The sequence below is a fragment of the Limulus polyphemus genome, unplaced genomic scaffold (genome assembly GCF_000517525.1).
Source record: "Limulus polyphemus unplaced genomic scaffold, Limulus_polyphemus-2.1.2 Scaffold430, whole genome shotgun sequence".
Classification (NCBI taxonomy): domain Eukaryota; kingdom Metazoa; phylum Arthropoda; class Merostomata; order Xiphosura; family Limulidae; genus Limulus; species Limulus polyphemus.
In genome coordinates, this window is record NW_013666040.1 from 53,145 (window position 1) to 69,187 (window position 16,043).

General features: G+C 30.6%; 2 protein-coding genes across 2 annotated transcripts in view; one reads left to right on the forward strand and one right to left on the reverse strand.

The window, feature by feature from the left end:
* LOC106458217 (cytoplasmic dynein 1 light intermediate chain 2-like) overlaps nucleotides 1–8,884 on the reverse strand; it is a 24,057-nt gene extending 15,173 nt beyond the window's left edge. The window contains exons 1-7 of the mRNA XM_022384351.1: nucleotides 8,654–8,884; nucleotides 6,807–6,880; nucleotides 5,373–5,489; nucleotides 3,287–3,517; nucleotides 1,508–1,671; nucleotides 395–533; nucleotides 201–216 (exon numbers count right to left, since the gene is read on the reverse strand). Of these exons, the coding sequence (XP_022240059.1) occupies nucleotides 201–216; nucleotides 395–533; nucleotides 1,508–1,671; nucleotides 3,287–3,517; nucleotides 5,373–5,489; nucleotides 6,807–6,880; nucleotides 8,654–8,733 (821 nt within the window). The 5' untranslated portion in view covers nucleotides 8,734–8,884. The remainder of the gene's footprint in view (nucleotides 1–200; nucleotides 217–394; nucleotides 534–1,507; nucleotides 1,672–3,286; nucleotides 3,518–5,372; nucleotides 5,490–6,806; nucleotides 6,881–8,653) is intronic.
* Nucleotides 8,885–14,427: 5,543 nt separating this feature from the next.
* Nucleotides 14,428–16,043, forward strand: part of LOC106458219 — a 30,602-nt gene continuing 28,986 nt past the window's right edge. The window contains exon 1 of the mRNA XM_013917694.1: nucleotides 14,428–14,499. Within this exon, the coding sequence (XP_013773148.1) occupies nucleotides 14,428–14,499 (72 nt within the window). The remainder of the gene's footprint in view (nucleotides 14,500–16,043) is intronic.

Genomic DNA, 16,043 nt, shown 5'->3' on the forward strand with positions numbered 1-16,043 from the left:
CATCACCCTTATTCAGTCAAACAGCTTTAGGCATCACTCTTATTCAGTCAAACAGCTTTAGGCATCACTCTTATTCAGTCAAACAGCTTTAGGCATCACTTTTATTCTGTCAAACCGCTTTAAGCATCACTCTTATTCTGTCAAACAACTTTAAGCATACCACCGACATTAGCTGCAAGTACCATCAGTGGTACGCGTACCACAATTTGAGAATCCCTGTTGTATAATATTTCCCTCATATATCTTTAAAAATTTATTTATTTGACCATTTTGTATTTTGATAGTAGAAACACCCTGAGACACAAGGCATAATACGTGACAAGTAGCATATTGTATAATGTTGTACTTTGTTTAGGAAAACAAATATTGTTTACAGGATGATAAGCATATCAACATTGTATTAGAAGAAATATATATATATACAGACATAAAAGGATACATCGCAAACAAAACTTTCTCAGTGCTTGTTGAATAAAATCAAAATGTTCATCTTTGTAGTCATAGTCTTTTTCTAGGATGGACATATAGTCAGTCTGAAAAAGAAAAAGAGGGTAACAGTAACAAGTAAAGAAAATAATTTTATAAGAAAGTAGTGAATATTACAGTTTACAAATAAGAAGGAAACACTTGTTTAAGCTGCAATCTTTTCAGTGGCATAGCCAGGTCTTCCACTCTCATGCAGGGGGCGGGGGCAATAAATCAAAAACCTGAAATTAATCTAAATTTTTAATAACACGGTCATTAAAACAAATGAAATGTAGCAGTGTTTATAAAAGTTTTATTTTTTTATATTAAATGATATAAAATGAGTTTATTATATATGAAAGCTGAAAAATAGTATGATCAATATGCCTAGATTTTTTCAGGGGGCTATGGTTCTCCCTCTCCCACGGCTAAGCTTCTGATTATTTTTGAGAATAAGTTACACCTCTTTCAAATAAAATCTCCTGTCACCTACACATTTTAAATAATTATTTTGAATAAATTCTATTTATGGAGCAGAGCAATAAATTAGTTTTTTTCTTATTTAATGTCAAATATTACAAACCTAAGAAGTAAGAGTTACAACAAAAAGTACAAAAGCAACTAGATAAGCCTGAATAGATTAATTTCAAATGAAAAATTATTTTTCTTAATCTATTTCAAATATAATTATTTATAACAGAAAATATCTGCGTATCTATCAGTTATTTAAAATATTTTCCTTCCTTTGAGATACTCATTCATTTTATTATTCCAGTTTTCAAAGTGATAGTTTCTCTTTCAAACTGGGGCATTAGATTGTATCAAATGTCCTGAACAGTTTACCATTAATTAAACCAAAATTATTTTAAATTCCATCAAAGCTTGAGCAACAGCAACTAAGGATATAGTGATGTCACGAAACACGTAACCATACCAGAAAGAGCTGTCATTCCAAGTATTCAGAGCAAATTCCATAAACACTGAATCCTGTAGAGCATAGTAATAAGTAATTAATAAGAATGGCATGGAATAGAATACTTACTTTGGTAACAACTACAATTACATCAACTCCAAGGTTGTGGGTTAGTACATTTTCATCTAATGGTAAATTTATGGTATCTTGTTCAGGTCCTGTTCCTTTTTTTAAAGATGTTATACTGTCTACTACATCTCCTGGTTCAATATATTCTTGGAATCGTTTTAGGGCTAAAAATATAATAAATTGTATTGTTTCTAAGAATAAGAAGAAGAGAAAAAAAAAAAAACAAGTGCAAATTGTATGTATGAAACTTCTATGTTCCAATTTTGAACTCTGACCCATGGCCTTCAAAAGTTGATCCGGTATGCAAATTTGTTTGTGGTTTCTATTACATAAGTTTGGTCAAAATCGTTCCATCCAATCTTGAGACATCCTGTCCACAAAATCAGAATGGACAAGAACAAACTAATATGCCCACTCAGCTTTAAATTTCTATCTCAGACTCATCAAGTTTCAAGATAGTACCCTCGTCTTTTAATAAATATGTATTGAAAGTATACGTATATAATTAACATATACCTAAATAATACACAGCCAAATAATCCAGCAACACAGATAAAACCTAGTAAAAAAATGTCTTAAACAGGTATTTCAAGCTAAAAAAAGTTTAAAATGATATCATAAAAGGAATATCTACATACTGATTTGTTATATAAATAAAAGGAAAGCTCCTGTGGTGCCATCTGGTACCTATAAGTAGCATTTACTGAAATTCATTCTGTAAACAAAACAAAAAAAGCCTACCTTTATTCTTGAACACAATTCAATTTTTCATGGGTTTATTAGAGATTATGCTAATGCAGAAATTACACTGTTGCTTAGATAACTTTAAAGAGGCAACAATATTTATGATACCTTATGGTACATTTTCTTTTGAGAAATAAAAAAATGGTAAGTGAAAGAAATCTTTACCTCAGGGGGAGATTTTGACCTCAATGCCATGGTTTTCTTAGCACATTTGATCAAAAACTAAAATATTGATCTTTTGGAGAAGCAGTGACATTTAAAAGCAAACTTAGGCTACACTAAGTCTGTTCTAATGTGATGACCAATATTTTACAAGATCTTAAGAAGTTAAAATCCTATTTGAAATTTAAATCTTCTCCTTTCAAGAAAATGATAAATGAAAAAAAAACAAATCAGTTGAATAGTTTACTGTACATACAAACAAACTAATAAATTATTTATTATTTTATTCTTACTATATCACAGAGCACACAACTCTTAACTGTTCTTGTCATAAAATTTATAACTGTTGTGAGCACAAAGTGGTCACACTACAGCTTTCATTAGATGATTAAATTAATTAATCGACTAATTACCTATGAGCATTGATTACATCAATTTCACAAAATTATGATTCAATTGATTGATTCCATGAAAATAATCAACAAATTGAATTAGTATTTCTGGTTATTCTAACTATCCAAGCATTCAAAATATTACCATTAGGATTTCTCATTATCATTTCCAATGAATTCAGGGTTGGTTAGCTTAACTGATTAGTGTCATGACTCATGAAAATAATCAACTAGTCAAAATTATTGTTTTCAACTATTACTATTTTTGATTATTCCAACTTTCCCAGTTATACATAGAATAACCAATTAATGATCCTGCTGAATTAACAATTGGCAGATTTCACTAATCTCTCACTTTTAGTAACAGCCTTTATATATATATATTTTTGTTATACAATGATTTCTCCCTACTTTGATGCATTTATTTGTTTCTTACTACTTACCCTACACTTATCTTACATATACAACCTTTCAAACTTACATTTTCGTTTTTGTTCTTCCAAAAACTCAGGGTCTAGATTTAGCCTATCGAGGTTTTCTTCTAAGATTGCAGTCCAGTTCTCCAAAGACTCCATCATAATCCATGGCTGAGTCATAGATACTGTCAGGAGAACTGTGGTGTGGGGGAAAGTGTTTTCATTCACAACATACTTGAGGAGATTCCTGTGCCACGAGTCTCCGTCAAGAACCCACACTCCAAGACGTGTGTGATCTGAAATTTTTTAATCACTAATTACAGAAGGACTAAATTTTTTGTAAAACTTTATAATAAATAACTAGGTAATGACAGGAAGATACGATGGTTCCACATACCACAAGTTAAAATTCTTAAAAAAATAATGTTTAAAAGAAGCTCTTGTTTGCAGAATTCATATAATTTATAAGTGCTTAGCATTTAAATTTTTTGGATTTTCTTTTAAAAAATAAAACATGCATACTATACAGCAACCATTACTTATCCTGACATGGACAGACCCAATATTTAGGCTTACAGTTTAAACATTTGAAAATCATTACAGGACAGCATCTCCAATGTATGAATTCCCCAAATTTTAAGATCACATTCTTTTAGTTGAGGTCCTACATCATTCTGTCTTTTTATATCTTTTGGTAATTAAAATTAAATTTAGTTCAAAACAATAGAGAAAGAAAAGGAGAGGCAGGGAAAGGAAAATATTTTAAAGATGAAAATATCAAAATTGAAAAAGATTTAGGATGGTATGTAGTTTTTTTTCTAATGATTCTTTATTTCCACAGTTTTTTTTTTTTCATAAATGCTAATAACTTAACTGTGAAATAATTAACCTTTTCCAGACTTGGAGTGTCACTGGCATTCCTGATTTTTGGCTTCTCATATTGCAGGTATTTCATGAAACTTAGTACAAACTTACTGAATAGTATCTAGTTGCAGCTGTAAAAAATATTGAAATTTCAAAATTTTGTTGCAAGACACAATTTTTTAAATATTTCCTTTTGTCTTAAAATTTATTGTTGATCGGCAAGTTCCATTTAATATCAGCAAAAACCGATACAAATTTATTTTGACCTGTGACCTTACCTGTTACAGTGGTGTAAGGTCAAGCAAAACAAAAACAGTATTTATGCTAACAATATTCTTGGTCAAAATCCATTTTTTTCTAATAAATATAATTTCTTTTACTTATTCAGATTGTTTGAATATAATAAATAAACTTAACAATAATTTTTAATAAATACGTATCTGAGTCACTGGAATATTTTGCCATCGTCTACCGTCTCTCTAAACTTATTGTCATAAAATAAAAAGTTCAATTTAATTTAACACAAAACCATTTCCAGGAATATAAAGAACATCTAAAGAAACTCTAAGATAATTCCAGATTTGTGGTTTGTTCACAAGTCTTCTGATCTTTCCACTAAATTCTCTTTCCCACGATACCATAAGTTACTTCTCATACCACTTTATTCACTCTACCCCGATGTAAATAGTTTATAATCAACTCTATTCAAACTTTGCTTGTACCTGCTGTCAAAGCTGATTTTCATTAGTAGTTATTCACATCACATGTTCTCACAATATCAAAGAAAGAGAAGGAAATATGCATGAGAAATAAAAATTATAATCTCAAGGAATAATACTTTCTTAGCATATATAAATCTATGCTTTTGGATGGGCAGAAACATTATAAAAAAAAAGAAAACCTATAATTGTGTCATTTACAGGTGAGGGACTCCTCGGAGGTGTGCAGAAATGTAAGTTTCAACATTTGAAAAACATTTTGTTTACAAACAATACTATGTAAATCTTAGAAAATGACAAATTCTAAAATAGTTTTGAAAAAAAAATGATTGAAATAGAATCAGAATTATTAGTTTTACTAAAAGTTTGAAATTTGATAAACAGGTGTGCACTCGACATCTGAAAGGTGTTCCCATGTCCGGATTATGTAAGAATATGACATTTTTTGGAAGCAGACAGTATTATGGAAACTAACTGATATAAAATTTATTTCACAATTTAAGTTTATTCTCTATTTAATTAACATTCAATAATTTTGAAAAATTATCACAGTATCATAATTACTAACCATCCCTGTATTCATCCCTAATAAAAATATAATAATATTCTAGTCCTGAGCCCTTTTTTGGGTCTTCATTCCCTTGCAGTTTAGCAATCAGTGAAGTTTTCCCCGATTCATCATCCCCTGAAAAAGAAAAAAAAAGAAATTGGAAAAAGAACTTTAGAGCTGTACAAAGTGGTATTTAGATTTTCATGTTTACAAAATGTTAATATAGTAAGGCAAACAACATGAATAATCAGCTTTTATCACAAAGAATATGAAAATAACTTTTTAGTAACAAACTGAAGTTTTTTCTTCTACATGTATGCCCTCATATATTGTACAAACACTTACTCACTAAAGTGTATGATATCAGACAGAGAAAAATAGACCCGTTCCAGTTGTATTCATTACATATTCTCATGGCTTTCATTAATTTAACATTTGTACCTCATATATATCCCTAAATATGCTTTAATGACAAGAGACCTGTTGGACCATCTAGCCTATCCCATCTATTAAACTTTAAAATAAAATACTTAAAACCAGCCTTTATCATTAACATACTTATCAAACCTTCCTTTAAACTCCCTTAGATTAACTTCACCCTCCACATCTGAAGGGCCAACCACCCCGTTAGAAAAATAAAACTGTCTTGGTTTGAAGATGATTCCTAACCTGCAAAGATTTATATTTGTGACCCCTAGTCCTACCATTTTCAAATACGAAGATGATGCATCAAGATTATAAATTATCTTAACAATCTTAGACACCTCAATCAATCTCCTCTAACTCTTCTTTTTTTCAAGAGAAAACAATTTCAGATCTTAACCTATCCTTGTATGGCAAGTTTTTCTGTCCTCCAAACCCTTTTCAACATTTCAATGTCCTTCTTAAGGTAAGGAGCCCAAGACTGAACACGACTCCAAATGTGACCTAACCATACACAAACATATGTATTTTTGTACGATACATTTGTAAACAGGAAAAATGTATGATAAACTACCACAAACACACACACACACACATATACCACTTTTTCATAATTCTGGTAACATTGTAGGGTGATTCACAAGAATGACCCAAACATTAAAATATAATACAATCATATAAATATTTTGTCTGCACTGAAGTCATGCAGAATTTTAAGATTTATCAAACAAACAATGAAATATGAATGTAAATGTTTTGCATTGCAAGCAAACATTGCTTCAAAATGTAATAGTCCAAATAATTATTTTAAAATATATCTGTATAATCATAAGCCACTACAAAATTTTATTTATTTATATTAGGATGAAATAATTTGTGATTGAATACTAATGAAGAATAGAAATTTGAAAAAGTTTGATACATTTTTGTCAGACAAATATGTTTGGTACAAACATGTCTAAAAATACAAACCTGCAAGTATTTCAAAGCTTATTATTAAACACTGTAAAAAAATATTTTTAAATTTACCTAAAGTTAAAAGAAGTTTACACGAGGGTAGCTTGTTTGGTGAACTGGCATGAACTTGGCTCAAGATTGTTGACCTAGACAAACACACAAAAATTAAACATCAACAAAACTGAAACAAGTAATAAAACATTTATGATAGGTAAAGACAGTTTTAAATTGAAAATTCAAAGCAGAGTATGTGAGAAAAAGAAACACATCAAGCATATATATATATATAATTGCTTAGAACTGACAAAGCAAAAAAAAAGTTGAAAGAGTGTACAAACTGAACAATGAAAAAAGTTGTTTTAGAAATCAAATATATATTCTAAGGACCCATGAGTGAAAATAAACAAAAATACTTCATGTCAACCACACTACATTTGCCATATCTAGTGCCAATAAGGCTGTTTTTATTTTATCTCATTATACAAAGGTCTTTTTATAGGCTGTTTAATTAAATGTACTGGTTAAATTACCACCATAATACGAAATATTTGATGTACTTATTGGCTTCTCATTCTAGCTTGGTATTTATAAAATCACCATGAATTTTGTGGAACACATTTTTTTTTAAGAGCTAAAACTAAGTTTCCACTGTATGTGTTAATAGAGTATGTAGCAAAATGTTTTTATATATATTTAAAGTTCTAAACACTTGCTACGAGCATTGCAATATTTTCATTAAATTTCTAATGTAGACCTTGTGTTGTTAAAAGTTGAAATTACTATGAATCAAGTACTTTATGTAATCAATTTTGTGAACACATTAGTTGTATATTAAAAAAAACATATCTGGATATTTATGGTTATAGATGTGTGAGAAATGCCAAGGGTATTGTTACTTTTTTAAGAAATATGAAAGGCATTTCACCTTTTTGTTTTTTGCAATCATATAAAAAATTGTATGTTTATGAAGACTGTTTTTAACATTGATTTGTTAGTGAAAAAAAAAATATTTTTGTTTGTTTGTTGTTAAGCTCAAAGCTATACAATGGGCCAGCTGGAGTTAAAAAAAAAAAAACAATGAAAAAGTTTCAAATGTGCCTGAACAAATTTATCATATTAACTAAGAAAATTTGGAGTGCTATATGAACATAGTGAATTTTAATTAGATGTTATAAACTTTTGATGCATACTATATTAAAGCATCAAACTCAATTATGCATATTAATTTTACTCTGATAATGTTTCTCCAAAATACATTTCATTTAAACATTGGTCAAAAGTATTATTACAACAAACTATTCAACCCTATCCAATTAAAAGTAGTTTGTTACCTTGACTGATGTACATCATAATTAAAGTGTCATTTGTAAAAAAATGCTCTTACTCTTATATTCAAAAAAACCCTTTATTTTTGTTCTTGGCTTGTTTTGTAAATGTTAGGTTGAGAGCTAGCTAACACCCAGCCTTCAATAATAATTAACTGACACCACATTATGTCAATACATGTGGTAGTCGTAATGTTCTGGGTTTCTCTAATTTAAAAGTTTAAGGTGTATTTCAAACTTTTATTTCTTGGCTATATTTCTCACCTAACCCTAAATACTATGTTACATAATTTAGCTCCGAGCCATATTATATATCATTAGTTATTAACACAAACCGGCAATGCAGTTATATCTTACCTTAGTGAGTAATAAAGTTAAACAAATAATTCATAATAATATTTATTTTAATTAAATCAACGTCGCCTGGACAGATTTAGTGATTATTCATTTAATTAATGATTTATCCACATTAATACTAATAGTAATACTAAGCCTGGATAAACAATAAAAACTATTAAAGTACCCATAAAAATCATTATTATAATAATCCTGTGCGATTGTCTACTAAATATATTTTCCTAAAATAATTCTCACCAAACACTTTCGCCTTCGGTTTCATTTTTAGATTCATCTATCTGAAAATAATCTATCGTTCTCTCGCCTGTAGGCGCCATATTTGTATGAGCGAACAGATGAGGGTGGGACTTTGCAACGTCACCGCATATGATTCATCGACGTTACACCTTCGGAAAATTTAAAGTTTATACAAAATCGCAATAAACGATTTTGGTTTGTTTCTTTTAGCACAAAGCTACACAATTGGCTACATGCGCTTTATCCATCGCGGAGAATCGAATCCCGAATTTTAGCATTTTAAGTCCGTAACCTTGCCGCTGAACGCACCACTGATCGAAACCTCGTACCTGTTGTAAAAACAAATCTTCCTTACTGTAAAAGCTGTAACTTGTAATAAAATAATACTTAATCAAACTAATAAACTTTAAACGAAACTATTAAAACTTTATTTGTTATTTCTTTCATTTACCTTTAGTTTGTCTTTTTTCTGTACACAAAAGTGTTCTCCGACTAAGCTAAACTCTGTTTAGAAATATTTTTTCGGATTTTTTAAACTGACAGTTATCTATTCATAAACTTTATATACTAATATGAAAATATTCATTGCTGATCAAATATAAGTTCACTTTTAGTTTAGATAAAAAATAAACAATTATTTTATAAAGCCAATATTTCACGTTCCATAAATACACTTTAGAATACAAGTTACACATAAAGTTATTAAGAGTAATTAGTTAGAATTTAATGTTGTAAAGTGGTAAGATCCTGGTGGCTCTGCGATAAGTCTGAAGGTTTCTAAAGGGAAAAATTGGGTTTCGATACTCGCAGTAGTAGATAGCCCATTGTGTTCCTTTGCACTCAACAACAATAAAGCAAAATAGAGAGTGTAAAGTTCGTTTCTTTTGTTGAAGTTTGCGTAAATATAGTCGAGAGCTATCTGCGCTAGCTATCCCCAATTTAGAAGTGATAGACTAGAGGGAAGACAGCTAGTCAACACCACCCACCGAGATAGTAAATATGAGAAAAAGTTATAATATGGAATATTATTTTCGCGCCTACTGGCAAAATGTAATGTTTGGATAAGAGCAAGATATTAAACTTAATGACTACTTTTTAACTTGCTCAAAACAGAAATATCATAGTTCGTTGGTAGTCTTACTGTAGTTTCTATTTTTCTCTCTAGCTTAGTGCCTAACTTTAATAGCTTAACAATAACGTAATTATACTGGCAATATTGTTCACCGGAAGATCAGCAGTAAGTTCATGAACTTACAAACTCAGAGTTTGATTCTACCAGTGGACAGAGCACATATAGCCTATTGTGTGGTTTTTGCGTTATAACAAATACACAATTATTATTAAGAGAAAATGCAAATAAGACTGTAAAGAATTTCACTTGGTGTGTATCAAATGAGCCTATTTCAACTATATTTAACCAGATTTGTTACTCCTTTTGGAATCCGAATTCCAAATTTGAAAGCTTAACAATAAGGAAATTATGCAGACAATTATCGTTAAGGCAATAAAAGTTAGACAAAAAAAAAGAAAAAAGAAAGTCTTTTAGTCTCCAGATAATAGTAAAAGAAACTTTATTTCAGCCAGCGTAGTAGTACAAGAACTGCTTGATCATTATTATTAAGATAAAATGTAAATAAGAGGTATAAAGAATTCATCTGGTGTATACCAAATTATATTATTTATACAAGACTCAGATTCTAAAATAGAAGAAGAAAAAGATCTTTCTTTTTCGTAAGTAACAAAACTTACTCTTACTTGCTTATGAGATTCGAAGTCAAAGGTTACGATTCATCTTTATATATATATATATATCTCCTGTGTATTAAGCAGATGATTTGCTACTATGTTGGTCGCACATAAGTACTGTTTTCTAGTGATATCCCTAACCTCTCCTGGAAATCTTATTATTTCACACTTACGTCCTGGAGTTTCACCTTTCTAATTATTCGATGTTTTACGAGCACATTTGGGAAAATAATCCACGTATTCTTATGAAATATGTTATCTTGTTGTTTCATTAATATCGACAGCTGCAATTTGACCGTCCAGACTTTTCTCGTAATGGTTTTCCCTTATATTGTAAATATACGTGCAGTATTGTTTACTTCTCTGGAACGTTCGACTACAATATAATGCGACAAAGAACAAAGAAGGCCATCAAAGAATTTGTTCAATGCTCAAGCTTTGCAAAACGTCATTAATTTTCACGAATACCATTTAACTTCCCCTAACTTTTTTAATGTTAAAAGAAGTTAACATCGTTGTTTCTAATAATTTTGAATTAATGCTCTATGTTTAGTTCTAACTATCCATAACTACTTACCTTGTTTGAATGATAGTAGGCTTTCAATGGTATATGCAATAAGTTAACATAAATGCAAATAACTATGAAATTCCAATCTCATGACTACTGTAGCGAGTTCAATAATCTTAGGTTAGCGGGGAAATAGCGCCATCTAATGTATAAAAACGTAACCACTGAGTGAGACAAGTATTTGGTAATCCAGCCCAAGAATGAACGAAATGTATTAGACGATTTAAAGTACGTCTGTTATAAACGGGCTTAGTTTTGTTGCTTTATAGATTAATGACTTCTGAGTAAACCAAAATATTTGATTTCATATATTTCTATACTGGTTGTCTTTGTTATTTTTAAAGAAATAATAATATTTTTTTTTATGTGGCTTGCATAACACTATCATAAGCAATTAATTTACTTAGTTTAATTGCTACAAATACAATTTGGAAAAAAAGGAAGCTTATCCAAATACGAAGCATAATGAATAACCTGTTATACAGATATATACATACATGTACCTATTTATCATATATCTATATATATATTTACGTACAGCAGGCAGACAGTTCTTAATGTGAAGAGTTGCGTGTGCTTCAACCTTGTTTAATGGAATAAAAACAAAAACAATGGGAAATCTGTACTCTATCTACTGGGGATATCAAAATTGGCTTTATAAGCCCTCAGTCTGAGCCACCGAGAGCCAATAAAAATTGTAAAGGTGTCAATGAGGTTATGAAGGTGATTTTTTTATTTCTTGAATTTCTCTTAGGGCTACTTAAGAGTTACCTGCACTAGTTGTTCTTAATTTTGAAGTCATAGTATAGTCAATATCAGTCACCGTCAACTCTTGAGCTACTGTAATCGAATAGTGGAATTATTCCTCTCACTATTACGCCTCCACAGGCTCAAAGTGCATGGGGGGGGGGGGCATATGAAGATGGATATTAGTTATTCTTAATTGATGTTTCAATCGAAAGGGTAATCTAGATAATATTAAAACAGTTATAACCAGAAATGCCTTACTTATACAAAAAAATAAATGAATTAATTAAGCAAGCAAGTTTAAACTATTTCGTTAACAAAGCCTGAATTTTTGAGGCGACGATATTGTCTTAAAATATTCATCCTCCAGAAAAAGATTGTGTCTCGCCAAATACGGGATTAATGACGTATATTTTAGTAACAAAGAACAAACACATTCAAAGGCGCCCTCTAGCGTATTTTCTTTTTGACCTTTTTTTGTGAAAAAAAAAGTGTGTATAGTAATACGTTTTTCGAGACTACTCCACAATTCCAAGTCATAAAAGCGTGTGATGTTGGTGGACAATTAAGTTCCTCATTTTATAAAGTTTAACGAGCTCCATCCACCCGTCAAGCACGTAAAACAATTCAAAATGAATCATTACCCACTACCAAAAAATGTCTTTAGAATTAGGTTATTATGAACAAGTCGGGTAGAAGCTAATTAACCAGAAAAAAATAACAAAACAAGCAAAAAACATAAACTAGTTCCAAACACTTTTACTTCACAATGATGTAAAATAAAAACAGAGTAGTAGTAGACAATATAAACGTCTTTTTAATTGTAGAATTTAAAGATGTACTTATCTTAGGTTTAAATTTAATAAACTTTGTAAGGTATAATTATATATATATAGCTGAATTCTATATAGACTTGTATATTGTTAACCATTTAAGTATGCAAATATTAATTTTTCCCCTTTGCTAAGCGGCTGCATTTGTTTGTTTTATGCTAAAACAAATTAGCTGATTATAATAAAAATAAAACCGGAAATTGACATGCAACGACAAAAGTATAGTCATGAAGGTTAGGCCTTTATACCTGATATCAAATATAGGCTTCTCTAATAAGCTAGCAAAAATAATGAAATAACTATAGCTTATTTATTATTTCTTGTTTATGATTTCAAATAATACTTTGCCATCTACAGTTTTTTTTATCGTGTAACAACAATAAATATAGCCACCCCCAATTTAAAAAAGTGGTGATAAAGTATATATAAATTTCAGTCCACACAAAAAAAAACTAAGCGTTTTTTTTTGCTACCCTCTTTAATCATATTATAATTTCATTTAAAAGCAATGTGGCCTGTTTCTTATTATTTTATAAAATTATTTACACAACTTAAGTGGTTTGGATTTGTTGTGATTTAAAAAAAAATCGAGTGTTATTTATAAAACACTATTTAATTTGTAATACCATAACCTATGGGAAAATATCGTGTTATAATATTATAATACCTTTGAAAGGTTGAAGGTTGGATGCGTCAGTTTTAAAAAAATCAAGATGTACGAATATTCATGTCCTTTGCCCAAAATTTTCTAGCCTGTAACATAACAGAAATGAGCATCTAAATAAGGGTTGTATTTCGTACAAAAAACGTTTCACCACGTGACTAATTTACCCAGAAGGAAGGCAGAATAACTGCCCTCACCTAGTGACCACTAGATTTATCTTTAGTGAATTTGGGTCAGAGTTCAAGTTTACTTTATAGGTCAACGAACTTCGTATTGATGAGTGTTTACACTTCATTACCTGACTCTGGAATAAAGAATTGTTTTACATTTACTATTAACTCAGTGTTCCCACACTAATATGAATTTCATATGTTTGAAGGAAAGACTAATTAGCTCTAATATCTCCACGCAGTTTTGCTCAGTTGCAAAGTGTCTGTATTAATTTGTGAATTAATCAACTTTTTGTCTGGATAGATCTGCACTAAAACATAAAAAAATGAATAAATAACTGTTTTGATAAGAAAAAATATATGTTCATAAATGTTAAGTTTCGAACTACAAGAAAAGACTCTAGACTTCTAAACGGTGGAAATGCGTCACTTAAAGTGATGTCATTATGCCAAATTGTGGTTATTTAAATTATTTCTTGATAACTACCTAAAAAAATTAACTACGTATGCTTATTGTTCTTAGATCTACTAAGCTTAGTTTCGTGTGTTTACCGGTCTTAATTCTAATAGGTCTAGTTCGATGTTTTTATATGCACGATTAACTTCGTGTATCTCTGGTTTAGTATACTCGTTTCGTGTATTTATGGTTAGGAATTCTAATTGGCTTAGCTTCATTTACTTATGGTTCTTAAGTCTAATAATCTTAGTTTTGTGTATTTATGGTTCAATATTGTAACAAAACTCGTTTTGCGTATTATGGTTCGCAATTCTAATAGGCTAAGCTTTGTTTATTTATGTTTCTTAATTATATTTCTAATATGTTTAACTGGAATTGTGATCATGTTGTAACAAGTCCCCTGGATAATTGTTAAATTTAGTGAACACGTGCGTAACGTAGTTACCAATAACTGAACTACTTTGATTATTTTCTGCATTAAACTACCAAGTTTTTTATTTTTTAACATTTGTGAGTCATCCATTGATCCTAAACTAATCCACGGAAAATCCAATATTCAAGAGAAACGAGAAACGAACTACAACACAATATGGATAACTTGAAGCTCCAGGAAGGAAAAAAAAACTGTGCCCAAAGGGTAAATGGAGATTTTCAAGTTCAGGTTTGTTTCATCTGATTCTTACTCTGGTGCGCCAGTATTACGTAGGAGGTCCGGCATGGCCAGGTGGTTAGAGCGCTCGACTCGTAATCTGAGGGTCGTGGGTTCGAATCCCCATCACATCAAACATGCTCGCCCTTTCAGCCGTGGGGGCGTTATAATGTGACGGTCAATCCCACTATTCGTTGGTAAAAGAGTAGCCCAAGAGTTGGCGGTGGGTGGTGATGACTAGCTGCCTTCCCTCTAGTCTTACACTGCTAAATTAGGGACGGCTAGCGCAGATAGCCCTCGTGTAGCTTTGCCCGAAATTCAAAACAAACAATTACGTAGGAGGTCACAGTTGATTATGTTCAGGATGCTAAAAGTACAGAAACTTTGTATCACATGCAGGAAATCGAGAGCATGAATATTATGTAGAATATATATAGACTTATTTCTTGAATAGTGACATAAAAATATCTGGGAGGAAAGTTGTGATTTTTAAAAATGAAATAATAATGTTTAATTACAAGCGTTTACTTTTTTTTTATATAAGACAGAGAGAATCAACATTGTTCATTTATAACGTCTCTGTTGTATTGATACACAGAAATAAGGCGGTCAGAAGGTTTGACCCACACGACCGAACCAGGAAGTCAGAGTAATAGAATAAATCTCTGGTTGCATGGCTTCTGGTTTTCAAAACGGGCCAACTCCCCGTTTAACGATGAGCCGCATAATTGGAAAAAAAACAACAACAACAACAACAACAAAAAAAAAACAGATGAAGAAGAACTTATGGACATTATAACTAAGTTAACAATGCCTTACCACGAAACAATTTCGATTAAATTACACGTTAAGCGAAGCAGTGTTAATACCGATCTTCTGTGTCGTGACAATCAAGGAAACTACAATCTTCTGCACGATAGAGTTGTACTACTTAAATCTTTAATAGAAACTTTATATAAAAATATACATTGAAAGTGATAATTGTTCATGAAAATTGGCGTTATAAATTATGTTTGTCATATCTCAGGCGACCTGATGAGACCTGGTATTGGGCGAAAAGCCTCTTCGGCACTGAATTTGGTAGATGTACAGTGGTTGCCATGATATATTCTTTTTTATTCAGAAGTTTTTAGATTCATTAAGAAGAATAGTTTCATTAATGTTTGTATCAATTTATATATATTTGTTTTATTATATACAGGTTAAGCACAAAGCTACACAATGGGCTATCTGTGATCGGCCCACCACGGGTATCGAAACCCGGATATATGTATATAAGTACGATGCTTAAGTGATTTCAGGTAATGTTTCTACTCTCCTACCTTGAATTAAAGTTTACAGTTTGGTAAGACTGACAGGCTGTTCAATATGCTATATTTACATAACTACAAGATCAAAAGTAAATCCTATGTTTGGTTGAAACATTCATATTTATGATGTCACTTTCGGTCTTATGATTTCTCTGCCCCTACGATTTTTTTATTTTTATGCATTCATTGATGTATGTTTGTTTGTTTGTTTTTTGAATTTCGCGCAAAGCTACACGAGGGCTATCT